This window comes from Botryllus schlosseri, chromosome 8, assembly GCF_051294905.1.
Source record: "Botryllus schlosseri isolate E-star chromosome 8, Bs_hap1, whole genome shotgun sequence".
Lineage (NCBI taxonomy): Eukaryota > Metazoa > Chordata > Ascidiacea > Stolidobranchia > Styelidae > Botryllus > Botryllus schlosseri.
This window is the reverse complement of record NC_137243.1, coordinates 16,390,924-16,409,449: the sequence shown is the minus strand read 5'-3', so window position 1 is coordinate 16,409,449 and position 18,526 is coordinate 16,390,924. Positions and strand designations below refer to the sequence as shown.

The 18,526-nt window shown below is 41.0% G+C and overlaps 1 protein-coding gene across 4 annotated transcripts in view; it reads left to right on the top strand.

The window, feature by feature from the left end:
• The first annotated feature begins 11,780 nt into the window (after window positions 1-11,780).
• Window positions 11,781-18,526, top strand: part of LOC145445086 (uncharacterized) — a 96,546-nt gene continuing 89,800 nt past the window's right edge. The window contains exons 1-4 of one of the 4 annotated variants that reach the window (XM_080323206.1): window positions 11,781-12,011; window positions 12,132-12,496; window positions 17,114-17,257; window positions 18,340-18,440. In XM_080323206.1, the coding sequence (XP_080179332.1) occupies window positions 11,921-12,011; window positions 12,132-12,496; window positions 17,114-17,257; window positions 18,340-18,440 (701 nt within the window). In that variant the 5' untranslated portion in view covers window positions 11,781-11,920. Of the gene's footprint in view, window positions 12,012-12,131; window positions 12,497-12,535; window positions 13,763-17,113; window positions 17,258-18,339; window positions 18,441-18,526 lie in introns of those variants that run through there. The other 3 variants (XM_080323207.1, XM_080323205.1, XM_080323208.1) reach the window with 3 other exon arrangements.

Here is an 18,526-nt window from a genome sequence, read left to right as displayed (position 1 = left end):
TTGTGGAAACCGTATTGTTTTATTTGTCGAGTACAAAATTTCAAATCTTTGTCCGGTGTACGTGTACGACGTACGTACGTACTACATAGGCCTACTGCTCGCCAAGTAGCAACGGTCAAACTGCGTTTAACCAAGCATAGCCAAACATCAATACATAAGTTACTATTTTAAACTAGGCAGAATGGAGATTAATTATCCTGCGGCGAGGGAGTGGCGGGTGGAACGTGTTAATAGCCTGATATACAGCACGGCGGGTGTTCTTACAATCACTCTAATCAGTGTTGCCACTCTAGGTTCGTGGAAAAACACAAGATTGTGTCGTGAAAAAACACTAGATTGGCGAAAAAAACACTAGATTAGTAAATTGCAGGAACAATTTACCGTTGCCAAGTAATCATGATGACCAAGGTACAAATCCATAGATAAGAAGTGTTCTAAACATTAATTCGATACGTATGTATGATATACTGCATGATTATTCAACAAAAATTAATGAAACGAATTTATATGTTGCATGATTATTTAACGAAAATTAATGAAACGATTTCAACAGAGTAAGAAAAAATCAAATATTGTCGCTTTCGAATTGTACGGCATTATAAAAATAATCTTTCGATTGTACACCATCGATCAAACATAAAGTATCTTATTTGTGGCATCTTGCTCACTGCCGTACATCTTCAACCAAACAATGGGAGGTGTCTAATGTACATGTGCAGCATACTTCATTTCCATGCATGCAGCGGAATGTAGCAATGCCAAGAGATTCGTCCTGAGCTTCCCCAGTAAAGGGGATTTTGATTCACCGAATCCATTGTGCACATATTTCAATTTTTGCCAAAATTGGAGGGCATTGACTGATAACCTGCAGCTCATTTTGCGAATTTGCCAAAGCAGCCCATTCTTCCGACAAATCATTAAGTTCATCAAATAATATCACAGAGGAAAATTGCACAGCTAGAGGAACGATTGATTTTATTTTTCTTTGTGTTGACAAGGCTGTTAACGGATTCAATACACTAAAGTACGAAAGTATGCTGTCCTCGGCAAATGAAAATCTTGCCCGAATCTGCAGGGTGAGTTCAACAAGAAATAACAGAGCATTATAGCGAAATCGTTCTTCATTTTTTCCGAGACTTCCGCTCAAAACTACGGATTTACTGCGCACCCTGTTACGTAATAATTGCTTGTTACTGCACCACCACATAGAATTGTTGAAAACAAGCACAGCCAGAGACACCAAATCGCCTTATTAGCGATAAATTTAGCGTCTAATTTAGTAGTCTAATGTTAGAATACTCCTTGTTCGCACAATTGCAGAAAATCACTAGATTAGCAAAATTGTGTGAAAAAAAACACTAGAACACTAGGACGACCAAAAAACACTAGATCTAGTGTTAAAACACTAGGAGTGGCACCACTGACACTAATGTAGGCTACGAACATCGAATATCTATTTACTAGGGATGGTGTGAACGCGAGGTTCACGTTCGCGTTCTGTGTGTGAACCTCGGAAATTTAGAGGTTCGCGTTCACAACAGAACCTTGGTAGGTTCTACACTGTGAACCCTTTTCATATATTACAATTTTCACTTCATTACAACATCTTTGGTTCATATTTATTGCATTTCAACTGCGGGCCACTCCATGGATGGCGCTGGCAGCATTAAAAATCAACACTAAACGAGCATGCACCTTGACCATCTCAAATGTTTTACTTGCTTTGTTACAAAAGTTTGCTCGAAATATCCAGGTTTCCGTCTGTGACTCTCTGTTGTGAGTTTTACCCGCAATCAAAAACATCACGAGCAAAATACGTAGTCAGCGAATGATGCTTATTCAACCAATCAATGAAATTGATATCATTTTCTGATGAAAAAAATCTAGCAGGCGTACGGGGTCAATCTTGACTTCGTATCTTTACTGCATCATTAAAACCAAATCCGTGCTATTGAAGTGTTGGCCACTGCTGTATAGTGTATAACTTCTTAATGGGGTAATATTTGTAGCAAATATAGAAACCTATTTTACACTCAGCTCAATATCAATGTAGCGATACTCAGACGCCGAATACATTGTCCGGTCTGGTCTCGACCGTTAAGGCGTAAGTTTATGTTCCCTGGTAAGTCCTCGTCGAAATTGTTGGCAAAGCGACGGAAAATATTGATTTTATGGGAGTATTATATCCTTTAATTGCCTCAGTTGATACATTTAGGGCGAAGATAATAAAGTCGGATTAGCAATAAAGTCAATTAGCGCGTTCGTCAGGATTTATCAACCCAGGATTGAGGAAACCGGTTGATCGCGGCGCATAAAGTTAGTGTTAATCTCATGATTTAACAAACTGGAACAACTATAGATTTCTAGTTATGTATAGAAACTGCGTACCATTCCTACGTCTAATTATTCCCGATAATTACCGTGCCGATTGTCTCCTAGGTTATGGCTTCACTAAACAACAATCACCGAATTATGTAGGACTACCCACCATTGCAAAGCGATATCCGTTTCTTAGCTGTACCGTACGAATTGGACACGACTTTCATTTCGCGATGATGATAATTCTACCTATTACAGTGGCAGTATCGTCGTCAGCAGGCTGCTGTTTCATTATGAAGATTATGGGATCTCGAGTTTTATTCACCAACTAGCAGCCAATATATAACGCATTTTCGCATTATGATGCAACAGATGAAGCCAATTGATTGAAAACTCGGGACACCGCGACTAACCATCGCGCGTAACCCTCTTCACCTTCATGCGTCGCGATTAGCAGTATTTAATCACACGATTAGCATTCTCCCGGATCAGCACACTTAATTATCTCCGGCCTCAGCGACGTTTAAAACACCAATTTGTACTTCGGCATTGTGGCATTATGTGGCCCGAGTCGTCACTAGGTATCGTGTACATTAGAAGGCTATCACTTCATTGAAAGATAGGGTTGAAATTAGCAATATGACGTCACGTGACGTCATGAGGTTCACGTTCGTGTTCACACAGAACCTTTCAAAAAGGTTCGCGTTCACACGAACCTGAACCTTTCAGAGGTTCACACCATCCCTACTATTTACTGTGGATAATTCTTACGCAATGACGAGCAAAGCTAATAGGCTACTTCTGACGTAATAATGAGCGATAGCATTTGGAAATCAGACGTGTGTGCTATCACGAACCTGGTATACTATCTCTTCATCGTTCACGAATGTTCAATTTATATCATGGCGCTTGTACAAATAAAAAGTAATCGTTCTTTCAGTAAGAAATCGATTAGATATGGGAAGTAGTCGATTATGATTACGATTACTTCGGAATTTTTTCGAATGTAATCGATTGCGATTGCGATTACTTGAAAATGCTGTAATCGTCGTAATCGATTACGATTAATAATCGCGATTACCACATGTCTGATAGGTGGATAAATACTTAATTAAGGTATAATGTATATATTATGTAATCCGGCCCGCCAAGTGCTTCATTTTCCGATATCCGGCCAGCCGACCGGATAAGTTGCCCGCCCCTGCCCTAACTGTATCTCAGCTCAGTTTTGCAATTAGGATGTTTGTTATTCAATGCGGATTCTCCGGGTTCTTGGATGCGATTCGTCAGATTCTCGCGGATTTCTGGAGTAGGACCTTCAGATTTGGGCGGATATAAATAATCAGATACTCATCTGTCGGACGGATTCGGATTATCAAAAATCATTATCCGCTTAACACTAAGCCCATTTACATGGTCAAGTCGTCTTGAAGCCAAGTCGTCTTGGAGCGACGTCATGAGACGGCTTGCCAAAGTGATCGAGTTTACATGGTCATGTTTATCGCAGCTCGAGTGATACACAGCACTGTGGGATTCAGCTCGGGAATATGCTACGGCAGTTGAGATATCCAGAAATACCTTCAACACAATTCTAGAATGACCAAATACGCCGTGTATATATTCTTTCTGATTGTGAGTTGTGCAAGTTATATTGTTGGCTGTACTCGCTTCATTAGTTGTGACGCTGAACAAATATGACCACGTGCATATTATAAAAGCAGTATCATGTACTGATAGAGCTTTCATATTCACCCATTTGAAATACGTGCCGGTTTCGTGAAATATGAACATGAAATGTTGGTATGTTGCTGTAGTCTGGATTCGTTTTCAAGAACCGGTACTGCTCAAGTCGTCTCCAAGCGACTCTGCGGAACGGATTGAGCTCAAGACGGATTGAAGCCGTCTGCCTTTTTCTCTTTTTCAAAAACGAGAGAGTCGGATTGACAAGTCAGCTTCGAAGCTTACCCAAACGGTCATGTAAATGGGCTTACTGATTTTGAGCCGGTTTGGATGCGGGTAACTAGAATTGATTTCGGTATGCTAAAGTCATCTCAGCTGAGCTCTAGCAGTGCTTCACTAAACGCCTATGCTGTGCGCTCTACAACTCCAGTTCGCGCCTGGCTTGACTTAGAATTGTGAAAAAATTGTGAAAAAAAAATTCAGAACGGATTAGGATTTGGATTGGATTTACCTATTTTCTGGGAGATTGAAATGTCGTGTGGCGAGTGGCGACAAACTTTATTCCGATCAGTTATTAATGTACTCATGGTTACTAAGTTATCTTGAATCAAGTGAATCGTTGGTTGTGGAAGAAAATTTTCGAATCCCTCCATTGCATAAATTAGTATTTTTTCCGAATTTCCAGTTGGAATCGGATTAGGATTGGACATGGACTTTGGACATTGACTTTATCGTTACACTAACACTGTTGCCCTACCTCGCCCAGACATTGCTTCATTGATCATTTGCTACCATCGTTTAATTTTTCTTCTATTTTATTTTTTTAACTACTGTAACTTTTTTTACAGCCAGACTGTTTAGAGTCAAGTGTACCTGTTTGATGCTGGTGTGATCAGACTAGATGACCCTCACGGTCTTATCGATCATTCCTATCTAATACCGAATACTGTGCATGCATATTTTCTGTACCACCACCACTGCCGTGTGTTATGTATTTTGGTTTGATGAAAAATAAAGACTCTCTCTCTCTCTCTCTCTCTCTCTCTTGAATATGAAAAGGTTATGAATTAGGATTTGGATTTGGATTTGAAGGTTCGGATTTGGATTGGATTAGGACATAGAAATTTCAAATCCGCTCGTTTCTGATTGATAGCAGAGACGTCGGATTTTCCAACGCCACTGCTCGATCATTATCACACACAACAATAAGTTGTTGGCCGACTTTTTAAACATCACCTAATCCTAATGTATCAAATGGAACAATCGAATCATACAATAATTCCACAAAATCCATATCTTCCGTCGCTTTGCCTGTGATTTCGATGAAGACTCGATCAGCTTGACTGTACAGAAAGAAAAGAGAGAGAGAGAGTCTTAATTTTCATCCAACCAAAACACGTAAAATAACTGATGGCAATGATGATGGTAGAGAAAATAATGCATGTACTGCACGGTAGGTATCAGATAGGAATGATCGATACGACCGTGCAGCAGGGCTTTGAAAGCCGGAGTCGGAGCCCCGGAGCAGCGTATTCTCAGCGAAGCTGTAGCTGGAGCCGGAGCCGAAGCTCTACAGAAAATTCAAGCGCCGGAGCCGGACTGGGGCCGATTGTTTGAAAAGCAGCTCCGGTTCCGATGTAATTCATAATATACTATGCTTGCTATTGTCTGAATTCACAAAATTCCCCGGTAATCGTTCACAATATCAAGAATTGTTGCGTCGTCGGCACCACCGTTTCTAACCATGTTCATAGAAATGTGCGAAACCTGGTTCGGTTAGATATGCTGCGGCTTCCATATAACTGATGTATTATGGGTATTCGTCATACGGTTGCGGTTCGAAAAATAATGATCACTTTGCATTTCAAAAATCAGGACTGATGCTTGTGTTAGCTGAGTAATAACTAAGTAATCAGCCAAACATATTAGCGACGCAAAAGGATAAAATCGTGACCTTGCTGTAAATGTCGATTTGGAGGCGCTCATGCCGCGAAACACCTTCTCTTCTCTGAATTAGGAGCAAATTCACGTTTGTTGAAGATCGATTTTAATCATAGCGCGAAATTGGACAGTGTGTTATTGTTTATGCCTGTAAACGAATGCAACTTCATTCCAGCTCATGATCGTTTACTGCGGTCGCGCAATTATAGTCCGCATACAATCGTCGTGATGCGAGCTAGTCAATTCGATGTCGGAAGTTCCGAGCACATAATTTTTGAAATTGGCAAGGTGGATACTGATTTGGCACTGAATTTCTTTCCATGCTGCCAGCGCCACGCGGAGAGTGGCCTGAAGTTCGTTTGCCAACGTGAGCCTCCAAATTTCAGAGGTTTACACACATGCGAACGTTAACCTCATGTTCACACCATCCCTAGCCCCGATACCATGTCAAATGTCATCTTTTCAATACACGTGCCCAACAAAACTACCTCGTAGGAGAGGGATAATTTTCACCACTCTGCCTAGTTTCATCATTACTTCATGAACGGAATCGATTGCGATAACGATTACTTCTGAATTAAGCGATTGCGATTAAATGTCATTACGATTACAGCAAATTCTCGAAGTATATAGTCAATTATACGATTATATGATTACTCGCGATTACTTTATTTTGGTTCTAGTACTTGATATACTTGGTACTCAATGCGACGACTGCGATGAGGCGTGTTAGTTGCACTATATCCATTGTCAAACTTTATATATAGCTATAGCTAACGATTTCTCGCGCCCGACCTTTTTCATTCTAGCTACAATTCACAGTCACTTGGTGTATAAGAGGATAGCTATGGCGGCATAATCGAATGTTGAGTAAAGGATCACGAAATGATAATTGGTTCCTTCTAAAGTACCCTACCACGGAGGAGAGTAACATAAAGTACACATAAAATAGTGTCATAATGAATAATGCTTCACGTAGTGACGTAGTCGAAGTGAACATACTTATGCCTATTGGATACAATCCAGATATTGCGAGTTTCCGTTAAGACAGTGGTCCTCAACCGGCGTGCCTCGGCACTCTGAGGCATTTAGGCTACGTCTCGCTGGAAAGCGAGATGACGCGGTGTGCTAAGCGACACCGTCATGCACGGCAGCAATGGTTGCTGGTTCGAGTCTCGACTCTGCCATGTTTCTATGTGTCGGAGGTTTATGTGCTCCTTATCGCCGACCCCGCTATAAATACAGCGCCTTCAGAAGCCCAGAGGAGGAGAGAGCCGAATTCAAGAAAGATGGCAGCAGAGAGAGAGAGAGATGATATTCTTTTTCGCCTGCACCATCGAAATGCTTTGACGACGGAGTTGCGATACGGCCGTGAGGTCATCTGCACCCCCGTGATTGCTGAGCGCCTAGCGCAGAGGTCTTAAACTCAAATCTGCTCGCGGGCCAGTTTTTCAGTTTTGACGATACCGCGGGCCGCATCATTTATAGGGGTAATCTATGTCTTTCCAAGTAGGCCTTATTTGGCGGGAATGAATTGTCCTATTGAAAGTGAGCCGATTCACCAGACTGACAGTAAACACACATCGTCAAAATGTGATTTACTCTTGTATCAATTTAGGCCTGACACGAAAAGAATCATCACAGTTATAACTATCTGAATATAATTGTTGTTGTACTCAACTCAACGATTAATCATAATATATATTAATTATAAGATATAGACACCATATGGACGGACAAACGTATGATGCCATCATAAAAGCTATCGGGTTATAATTTTGCAGCTACTGTGAATATTTTGAATTTAACAGATTGATAATAGAGACTGATCTGATATCAAAACATTTTTAGGTTGATTATTGTAATTCCAATCCAGGATTCGTGTATACTTGTGATAAGTAGGCTATTAATCTCATGGCCAAATATCTTCAATAATCGGAGCAGAAAAAATATAAATATAATATAAATATATTGATGAATGTGTCCTAGTGATTGAAATGTCGGAACGCCGAACGGCCCATTGTTGTTACATCGTTGGAGCGTACCACTACGGTACTATGGGAACCTTTGAGTGACCATAATAACATGGTTTAGCGACCAAAGATATAACTAACAGATTGCCAATTGTTGCCAAAACTACTTGCTTAGTTAGCGAAATACCAAGCTGCGACCTTCTGATCTATTACTATCCCCCTTGTACGCGACTAGTTTGTTGCGTCCATGGTTCTAACGAAATCACGGTATTCAGAGTCCTCTCGAGTCATTTTCATTTTGCCATCGAGTTAGCTCGAGTCTGAGTAATTCTAAAAAAGGTCGCGTCCAAGTCCAACTCATGAATTTCAGTCACGAATCGCCTAAGGGTCAGGTTTTGTCATCATGAATTGGAAATGTGGCGAAATAGTGAATCTTCCACTGCGGCAACGTTTGCAACTGATGTGATACTGAAGTCTGATGAATAGTTTCAGGCTTTCGGGGCAATTTAAGAGGGAATATTCACTTTATAACCTGAAAAGATATATGTGACACTTATATATTGTCAAATTAATAAAAATCTAAAATGTCGTCGCGGGCCGCACAAAATGCTCTGGCGGGCTGCATGCGACCCGCGGGCCGCGTGTTTGAGACCTCTGGCCTAGCAGGACAGCTGCTGCGAGTATTCGGTAATACCCGGCCGGGGATCGAACCCACGACCTACCGCACGAGAAGCCGGACGCATCGCTCGACCAGAAAAAGTACGCAAGAAAGCGGACAGACCTCAAAAGACACGAACTTATGAAGTTACTGTGCGAGCGCAAATGACCCAAGTGTTGATATGTGCCGATTGTGTTAATAAAAACAAAAACAAATTCACGTCTCGCAAGGGTGCCGCGAGAGATTTATTCGAAATTTTGCAATTAAGCGCAAAATAATTCTAGTCTATAGCAAACAATTAATAGTAATTTAAAACGGGCTCGGTGTGAAGTTTGTACATTTGACTAATCGAAATTGCTGCCATGTCCACAATCTATATCCCCAACGAATTCGCTTTACCCGACATATCGCGTGCCGCGGCTGAATGCAGGGAAAACTAGATGGTGGCGCCTGTATCACAATGCAGTTTTCAAATCCTCATTGTCTTCCTATCACCAGCGAGAAATGAACTCCTTTGGAAGTGATGTTCACGTTTTCAAATTAGAATGACAAAGATAGCCATCCACATTGCGATTGTTAGATAGCGTGCCGGCACTGCCGGTATAATGTAGGCTCTGAGCGCAACGTCATGTTACAGGAGACCAATTCCAGAATTGAGAGGTAAGGTTGATCAAATTATATCAGTTAACAAGTTTCCCAGCCGCTGAGGTCATTATCCCGGTTTGTTAGAACTATAATTAAACTGCGGGTGGCTGCCCTGCCGGTAGAACTATTAAGGTATTGCTATCCTCACGCGTGCAAAACGATCTGCGTTGATATGCGTTTGGCATCCATGTGTACGTACGACGTTCGTGTAGTGCGTATAGGCTACGTCTCTACTCCTTCGTATATGTTAGGGGCGATCATGGTCGGCCTCTTCGATGCGATGGTTAATTTTATCGACCATGCGGTAGTGTGCAGAGTTTAGTGTCAAACACATCTTATGAAATTCTATCCAAGCACATAGCCCGAAGTTTCAACGAGATTGCATCAGGCTAGTTATGTGATAGCACATCAAAACCTCACACGGAAGCGGAGAAAGTCATCTTCCGGCTTGCACCGGTCGCTCGCGGGCACAGCGTCGGTGACCCCTGAGTCTATGTCAATGGTTCTCAAACTGGGTTCTGCGAGATATTTTTTTAGGACCGCGAAGCAAGTTCGAAAAATTCACGTGATATAAAAACAAACAAACATCTGCAATATAAAATATTCAGGCAACTTATTTTTCAAACCAGAGTCGAAGGTGGTCCGAAATTATATCGTCACTTAACATAAAGGAAAGTATTTGATGCGGAGTTATTCAATTCGAAATTTTAGTCAGGCATGGCGCGATTTAGTATCACTAAATTTCTGGATTTGGTTGTGAGTATACCACCTCCCGAGCACAGTACGCATATTTTTACAAAAGTAAGTCAATCTGTATTCGCAATTAATAAGAGTAGCGCTTGAGGCCATTGAGATACTTTGATAGTCTATGGATGTGAAACCAGCGGGTGCATGACCGGCAATTCGGCGATGACCATTTCCTCGCAGTAGGGTAGCCTACACACCAAGACACACGAAGGTTTGTCCAACATGCGATTCCGCGAGAAGTGCATTGCCGAAAAGATCAGCGGCATTAAAGTCGTGGCCAAAATTGATCGCCACATGCTGGATGAAACCTTCCACATTAAAATGTGCAGGCAACGAAACAGCCGTCGCGGAATAGTCCAGTCATTGTAATCCTGCGCGGTACAAATGCAACCCGCGTATGAACGTGATGCTCCCAGTGTTGTAATGCGAATTGAAAACGAATTTTTCCCTGAGTTTGGTCTGGTGTATGTTGTTTTGTGTTGACTTTGTACGGGAAAACTAGGCAGTTGACAATTTGCAAAGAGACCGTTTCGTGAATTTTGTGGCTAAGATTGAGAATCGCTGTTATATGTGAACGCGAACGTGAACACGAACCTATGATGTCACGTGATGTCCTATTGCTAATTCTAACCCTACAATTCCGCAAAGTGATATATTCATGTACACGAAACCGAGCGACGACTCAGGCCACCTTATGCCGCAATGCTTGCTCATTATCGACTTGTATTTGTGACGCGATGGTCCCACTTTATACATCTTATTTATCGGAGTCGGCTGAAAAGCTTGATGTGACCCAACTATAATTGGACAATACGAATATAAGTTTGCGGAAATGATATGACAAATATACCAAAACTTTCACAAACTCCACAATTTCGCAAATAGCTGTGTGGCCCACTGGTTGAAAACCACTGCTCTATCATATTCGTTGATGTTAATTGTTATTGCGGGCTAAGCTCACAGCTGATAGTCAGTATATATTTACAAACGGAAAGCTGATTATTTCGAGCAAACGTTTCTAAGAAAGCAAATGAAATTTTTCAAACGGTCTGAATATATTTGCTTGTTGCCAGCGCCATCCAGAGACTGGTCTTACGTTTATATAGAAGGAATTTCAATCAAAACTGTTATAATGACGTGGAAAATTGTAATATTGTGAATAGGTACACAGTGCAGAACCTAACAAGGTTCGTTTGTGATCACGAACTTCCAAATTTCTGAGGTTCACGCACCGAACGCGAGCGTGAACCTCACGTTCACACGATCCCTAGCTATATAATCTACTTTAGTACTCAAACAAATTACTCTGATCGTTACTGGTATCGTTTGCTTCATACGCTGTTGGATGCAGGAACAGAATCCTGCATGAGTCGGGTCGTGTATCTGATTTGCGTGAACCCTGTACGAGTGTATGCGTGAGGCAAGGGATACGATTTACAGGATATCAAAATAGGATTTCGGAGGAGGCAAAGCTCTTCAGAAGTGGAGTTAAAAATCATATGGAAGCTATAGAAAGCTCAATTTTCCGTATTCGTTTGCGGATGGCATGTGGCACTAAATCGCGCGAAGAAATATTTCAAGTTTATCATCTCGCGCGGTACCTGTGCAAGGGGTTTCTGACCCCTGGTATACGGAATATAATATAGGGCCTAAATGAATTGGCTCAAGTAGTGCTGATCAAACGGAGCGTGTTGGAAAGCGCATCTTAACAGCTTTTGTTAAAATATTTGCTCATGTTTTACTGATCCTTACTTGCGCAATGGCTGTTTGGTACGTATTAGGCAGGAACGAGACGAGTAAACATGTTGAACACAGAATAAAGCTTCTAGCTGATGAGATTTGAATGAACGACCGACCACTCCAAAATTAGTAAACGGCTATAAGTGCGCTTGACAGATATACGTGCGATTAGGTTGAGATTATTGTTATTTGCGCTAGCATTGAGGGCAACATATTTATGGTTTTTCTGTACATTGTCTGGCGTATTGACTTGAGTGAGCAACCGCGAATCGACAAGGAAGCCACACGTTCCATGAGTGGAGAACGAGGTGACATCTGCCATGAGATATATGATCGAGGATTTATAGCGATCATCATCTGATACTTTATTCTTCATAAAAACAATGGGATACTCTTTATTAGCGTTGCTCGATGTGTATCATTTTTAGATTACTATCATTGGCAATTCGATTCGTCGGTCAATATCGACACCGACAGGGATGAAGTTATGACGGAAAACGGGTTATTGTCTTTTCCTGAGCTTGTTGCTAAGGAATCATCGATTGGGCGAGATAACGAGCTGTCAAATACATCGGCTCAGAATGGGAAATCGAACGTTGCTCGTAACCAGATGGTGACACAACAAAAGCCAGGGAATCAAAATTCCACATATCAACGATTTATACAGGGTGTATTGAAAAGAAAAATGAAGGACTCTTGGCTAAATACAACATATCAGAGAGCTATCTGGAATGCCAGGCGGCGTTTAATCAGGGGAGAAAATATTGATCATTTCCCAGTCGAGGAAAAGGATGTAAGTATACTGTTGGTTTAGTTCAGTTATTGATGCCTTGTCATAAAACATGTCTTCGAATCACATGGTCTTGACAAGATAGTTCGTGTATTATGACATGTAGTTCCACAGTTGGTAAATATTTGCATTTGGCTAAGCCTGTGGACTGAAACGAAGTTTTAAATCGTGTTAGCTATTGAGAATATTTCCCTTCATAAATTATACGCCCATGGTCACCTCCAATATGCATCTATTCACTACTGCGAAAACAATACGTGTGTAATCCGCGTGTCGCCTCTTCATTATCGCAGAGTCACTGCTTGTGCTTTACTAAGATAACGGATATCTATAAGATTAGCTCGAACACACGAACGTGAACTCCTATAAGATGACTGCAGGCTGTTTCGTCTAACCTAATTCGATATAACAGAGTTTACATATGCGATGTCTGCGAAATAGCGTATTGATTCGTGATTTCGGATGTCGTCCAAGTTGGAGATAAGCACTGAGCACGAGCATTGCTCATTGAGCAATTCACGTTGTACAATGTAGGCTAGGCCTTATGTAGGCTACAATCGTTAATGTATAGTAGGCCTGTTTTGATGGTGTGGCATTGCTGTGATATTTTGATATATATTACATGCCCGTAATAGGACATACTTGTTGCAACATAACACGAAACACGTTGTGCATCAGATCAGAACTACAAGTAATTAGAATATTTTCAACATTGCGTAGTCTGTTATGAAATACTTTTCTTTCACATTATACTGGAAGACAAAAATTGTATGTCCGTTGTTTTGTGTTGGAATCTCGGTCTAATTCTAAAAACGAATTATTTTATATTGTCAAAATGGAAAAGTCTGTGGTGATATCTTATCATTATTACATATGATCAAGAGGGGCAAAATCTAACAGCCTGCTGTCGGCACACCAGCGATAAGTCGCCAACGTTACCATGGTTATCATAAGCGTTGATGAGGGCTTACAGAGTTCTTAATGTCATTCCTCGAACTAAACTTAGGTGAAATAAGACGATCTGAAATACAGGGGGATAGTAATTTCATGGATTGGAGCGAATTTACAATATCTTTCAAGGATGTAACGGCGACTATTTGATATTTGGTTGATGTATCCTATCGCACTAAACTAGTGCGGACCACATGTGAGTTTAGAACAAGGCGGGACACAACCTGTGGTAACAACGGGACACCACACGGCATGTGCCTGTCAAAAATTATACCAACATTGTGGACTGTGATGCTCTCGCCATGTCTCCCGAGTTACGTGGGTGCACCCATAACTCGAATGTTTCCAGTTGCCAAATATATGCACAAAGCACATATATAGTTTTTGCTTTTTATGTTTCAATATAATACGGAGATAGACTTTCGCCACTGGATAATTACAACCAAATGTCTTAATGAAATTGTTTGTATGTAAAACTGCCTAAGTAGCATCTATATATATATCATATAATGGAAAACTCAAGCAAATGGTAGAACTAGGAATATTAAATAAAGTGCAGACTGCAGTATCCAACAATTACTTCCCTTGACATATTGAGAGAGAATAAAGAAAGTAGCACAGTGGACTGCTGAGTGGGCATTCGCCAGATTGAATCCCGAAACATACTTTCCAAAGCCGAGGGTGAAAACGGCCTGGCACACGCACCCGAAAACCCCGATGCGACTTCCCCATTTTCAGGTTCACACAAGCCTTGCCTATTTTGTTTTGCTTCCGCTGGCTAGACATAGTGGTGATTTTTATTCTCTTCCTGTGAGGCAGTGGCATCTGATGTGTATTGATTACCTGATGGCTGACATATACGACATGGCGGTGGTTCTATCGATCTTACTAGACCAGACCTGGGCAAAGTGCGGCCCGCGGGCCAAATGCGGCCCGCAAGAGTATGCTGGAATTTAAACAGAAAACATGCTTTTTGAATGATGATGCGTGGACTTAAACCATGGGCTGTATCAATTGGACAGGAAATTCGTTTGCTTTGAAGCCTTTTAATTATTACGCCACGATAACGTTGCCTACGTACCTCGCATGCGTAATCCAGATTCAAAATAAAGTAACTGTAGCAAAGTATGAGTAATTGAGTAGCAATTATGTCACAACAAATCGCTCTTTCCATATAGTTCAAACCTTCTTTGTTGCCATTGTCACATAACGCATTATACGGTCTGTGTTTAAAATTGTTAGGCTACGTGGTACGGTTCCAAATCCTTAATTCCTAAAATAAGTCAATTTGTGCTCGCAATTACTATATGACTCATAATATCTATCACACACAAAGGATGAACGGACATGTCAAAAAAGGAAGCCGAAAAAGCTCCTTTGGCGAAATAGGCTTCCAACCCTGTCATATACTGACCAAAATATCTTTAACCGCGTCTATATCGTCATGCAACATTTTTACGGTCGGCGGTCATCATCGTCAGAACATTCATTCCGTACCAATGAGCTATGTCTACGTACTATAACTGTTGAACCGACGGTTCCAACCATCCAAGAGGTAGACCTTTTAGTTTGTGCCAAAGCATGTCGCCGAGACTAAGGATTTTAATTACAGTTGGTCTTATGACAAAAACACAAAGACAGACACTCGGTCATAAAATACGCTGCAGAATTCACTCGGCCTGCCAACGTATTTTATGCTTATCATTTGGCCCGCGGAGAAAAATAATTGCCCACCTCTGTACTAGACCGATATCTAATTACGAACGCAATGACGAACGAAGCTAATACTTGTGATGCAATAAGGGTCAGCGCAGTTAGAAAATTTGACGTTTATGCTATCAACAACCTTGTTCTTGAATGTTCAGTTTACGTCATATAGTCCCTAGCACCAGTAAAACGTAATCGTTTTTTACAAGGAAATCGATTAGATGATGTGTAAATAATCGATTACAATTAGGAATAATCCGATTTTTTTGAAAGTAGTCGATTGCGATTGCGAATACTTGAAAAAGCTGTAATCGTCGTAATTGATTACGATTACAAATCACGATTACCCCATGTCTGCTATCGGTTATAAATGCCTAAGGTGGTTGTAAGTCAATCCATGGAATTGACATATTTGTATTTTAACGACCGTCTTGCATATTTTTGCAAGAATTATTTTCAATCGGTAGGTTTCAAAACTGAAGAAAAGAGTCCGTAATGATCTAGTCCAGGGGTTCTCAAAGGTTGGGCCATGGCCCACTGGTGGGCCACAGAGCATTTTGAGGTGGGCCACAGAGCTATTTAGAAAATTTCAGAATTAATGTAAGTTCAGTTATATTTCTTATGTTTTTCGCTAAAAATACATGCGTATTATCTAATTATACGGAGGCTACATGAAGCTTTTCATCCGACTCTGATTAGACGTAGTGACACGTATGAAGTCAGCTTGTACAAATCGAAAACGTTAGGGAGAAACGGTGGCTTTTTTACTGGCTATGACAACCAACAGCTAACGGCAGCTAAAAAAATTTCAAGCGTATAATAGGCCTAACTGGAAGATAATGCTGAAGTAACCAAGTATTCCAGCAGGGTCATATGTCGTATGCCTTTGAAAGGGATATGCAATGAACTCGCAATGAAGTGCAATTGATGTACAGATTTACTGTACTTCGGCAGGCCGTATTATTGCAAGCTAAAAATAGCCGTAATTGCAAATTATTAGCAACTTCTGGCGGAGGTATACTGCACCACCGCAACGAATCTTATGGATTGAGGATTTACCGGAGCGCATTAATCTTGGAAGTCGGTTTAAAATGTCCGGACTGGAAATCATTGTACATAATGAAAGAGTCCCAGGAATTGATTGTATCATTGGATTGAATATTCTGACATCGCAACTTCGGTTGTTTTGGTACAAGACATACAAAGTAGCCTACATCATGCATATTGAAAAATCTTTCTCCACTTCTCTGTAGTACCCCATTCACCAATGAATTGTTTGATGGCGGCCCAGAATGATTATAATATTCCCCCCAATAGTATCACTCTAGTCCTAATCGCACAGTGCGGGGATCTCATCATTGTGTTTCGCGTCGCGAATGGAGCAGAGGACGAAAATAATCTAGTTAGGAGTTTTAGCATATGATCTACCCGGGCCGTAACTGCCGCACCCACACCCCCAATTGGGGCAGCTCGAAGGGGCCCAAGATTATTTCGTTGGTCGTTTATTGGAGGATATTTCTTCAGCTTTAATTTTTTTTTCGCGCTTCATGCGATTTCATATCCCGAGAGATCGAGATTTAAATATCATCACTTAGAGAAAAATGCATGCGCATATTTTAGAGAAATAGGCATATCGGCGCTGTCCATGACCAGACCACGCATTAAACAGGATTATGACTGTAAGATATCAGGTGGGCCACAGCACATTTTTAAACCGGAAAATGGGCCACGGCCAAGAAAGGTCTGAGAACCCCTGATCTAGTCACTAGTGTTTGTTCTTGCGGACACCAACTGTGTTTATGTCGCAGAAATCTGAACTTAATCTGTCCGGGTGTCATTTTAAAATCATATGAGCTGTCATTGAAATAAAATAGCAATATATCGGCATAGTTTTGTGTTTCGTTACAACGAAGTTTCTGCTTGCGACCTGATGTATAATATTATTTGGTGGTCATTCTCTAGATTGCAAATGGCTTTCTGGTTCCAAAAATGAAGCCGGACTACTCAAAATGGAAGATTCCCAATAAAAGAATTTCTCTTAGTCTGCATCCATCTCTACCAAAGCTAGAGGAAAGAGAGAGAAAACACAATACAACGTTGGTAGTGGTAAGTAGGTTTGGGGTTGTAGTGTAGTTAGTATGAACCTTCGGACGACTTGCCCTAGAAATAGTCGACTCGACATATACGACAGGGAATGGCAATAGCTCTCGTCACCGTCGTTGTTCAGCAATTACAACTCGCATGTTATATATCACTTGCACCAATGTGTCCTACAATGGGGTGGACGGGTAACAGCCATAAAATTGATGAAAATCGGGTGATGCTCAAGCAGTCGTTGTATGCCGTATGCAACACAGTCTTGATTCCTCCCAATGATCATGTCGCGTGAAAATATTTCTTGAATACAAGAACCACCTTTGAGCATTCAATGCCGTGTCATATTAGCTCAAACCACCGTACTGTAATTTCAGATGTTACTTTTCGTCAGCATGAAATCATGGCTAAATATAACAGAGATGTATTAAACAAGGGCCATGTTTTAAATATGTTTGTTTTTTAAATGATTTTTGTTCTAAATGCAACCCTAGTTAGCACTGCCATATCGATTTTTTGCCTTCTGCTTAAAGGTGATTTGGATTCGTTGCATGTTTTGAATAAAACTATATTTTAGGAGGGAAACTGGTATACGCTTAATGCCATCCATATGATCTCTGTAAATCTGATTTATATTACGAACGAAACATGCTCCACTGGGCCTGGTTGTATTGGCTAGCGGGCTCGAAATACTTATATATGTACGACTTGTGTTAGGCAAGTTTGTGTTACAATCAGATGCCTTTCGCATTGTGCTTATATCATACCACCATACACCCCGTGGCGTGGCCGCAGTACTTTCTCGAGTAGACCTTGGATATATTAGTTAATGACTTTCTGATTTGTTGTAAATCGCATGCAATGAGAGTGTTAACAGCGGCGAGTAGTCGTAGAAGCTTCGGCTGTGCCGTGGTCTAGATAGGTCTTGGTTCTTGCCATGCCTTTATTCGTATCTACAACCTTCGATCTTCAATTCTTTATGTCCTCGTGTCCCTTCATAAACCTAATGTACAGAAGTGGCGGAATATTGTTTACTTTAGAGTTCCGAGACAGTCGATTGGCATTGCTAAAACGAAACGAGCTATGTTTTTTAGAGAAAAAGAGGATTGCTGACGGAGCATTCCTTACATTCGTACAATGGACAACTCAGCGAGGTTGATTTCGAGGATGTCGCACCACAAATATATCCTGTCGAGTAAGACAATTTACATTTAGATGGACATATAATAATTCGTATTCTCAGCACGATGTAATTTAATTTATTACACCATGAAAGGCCTA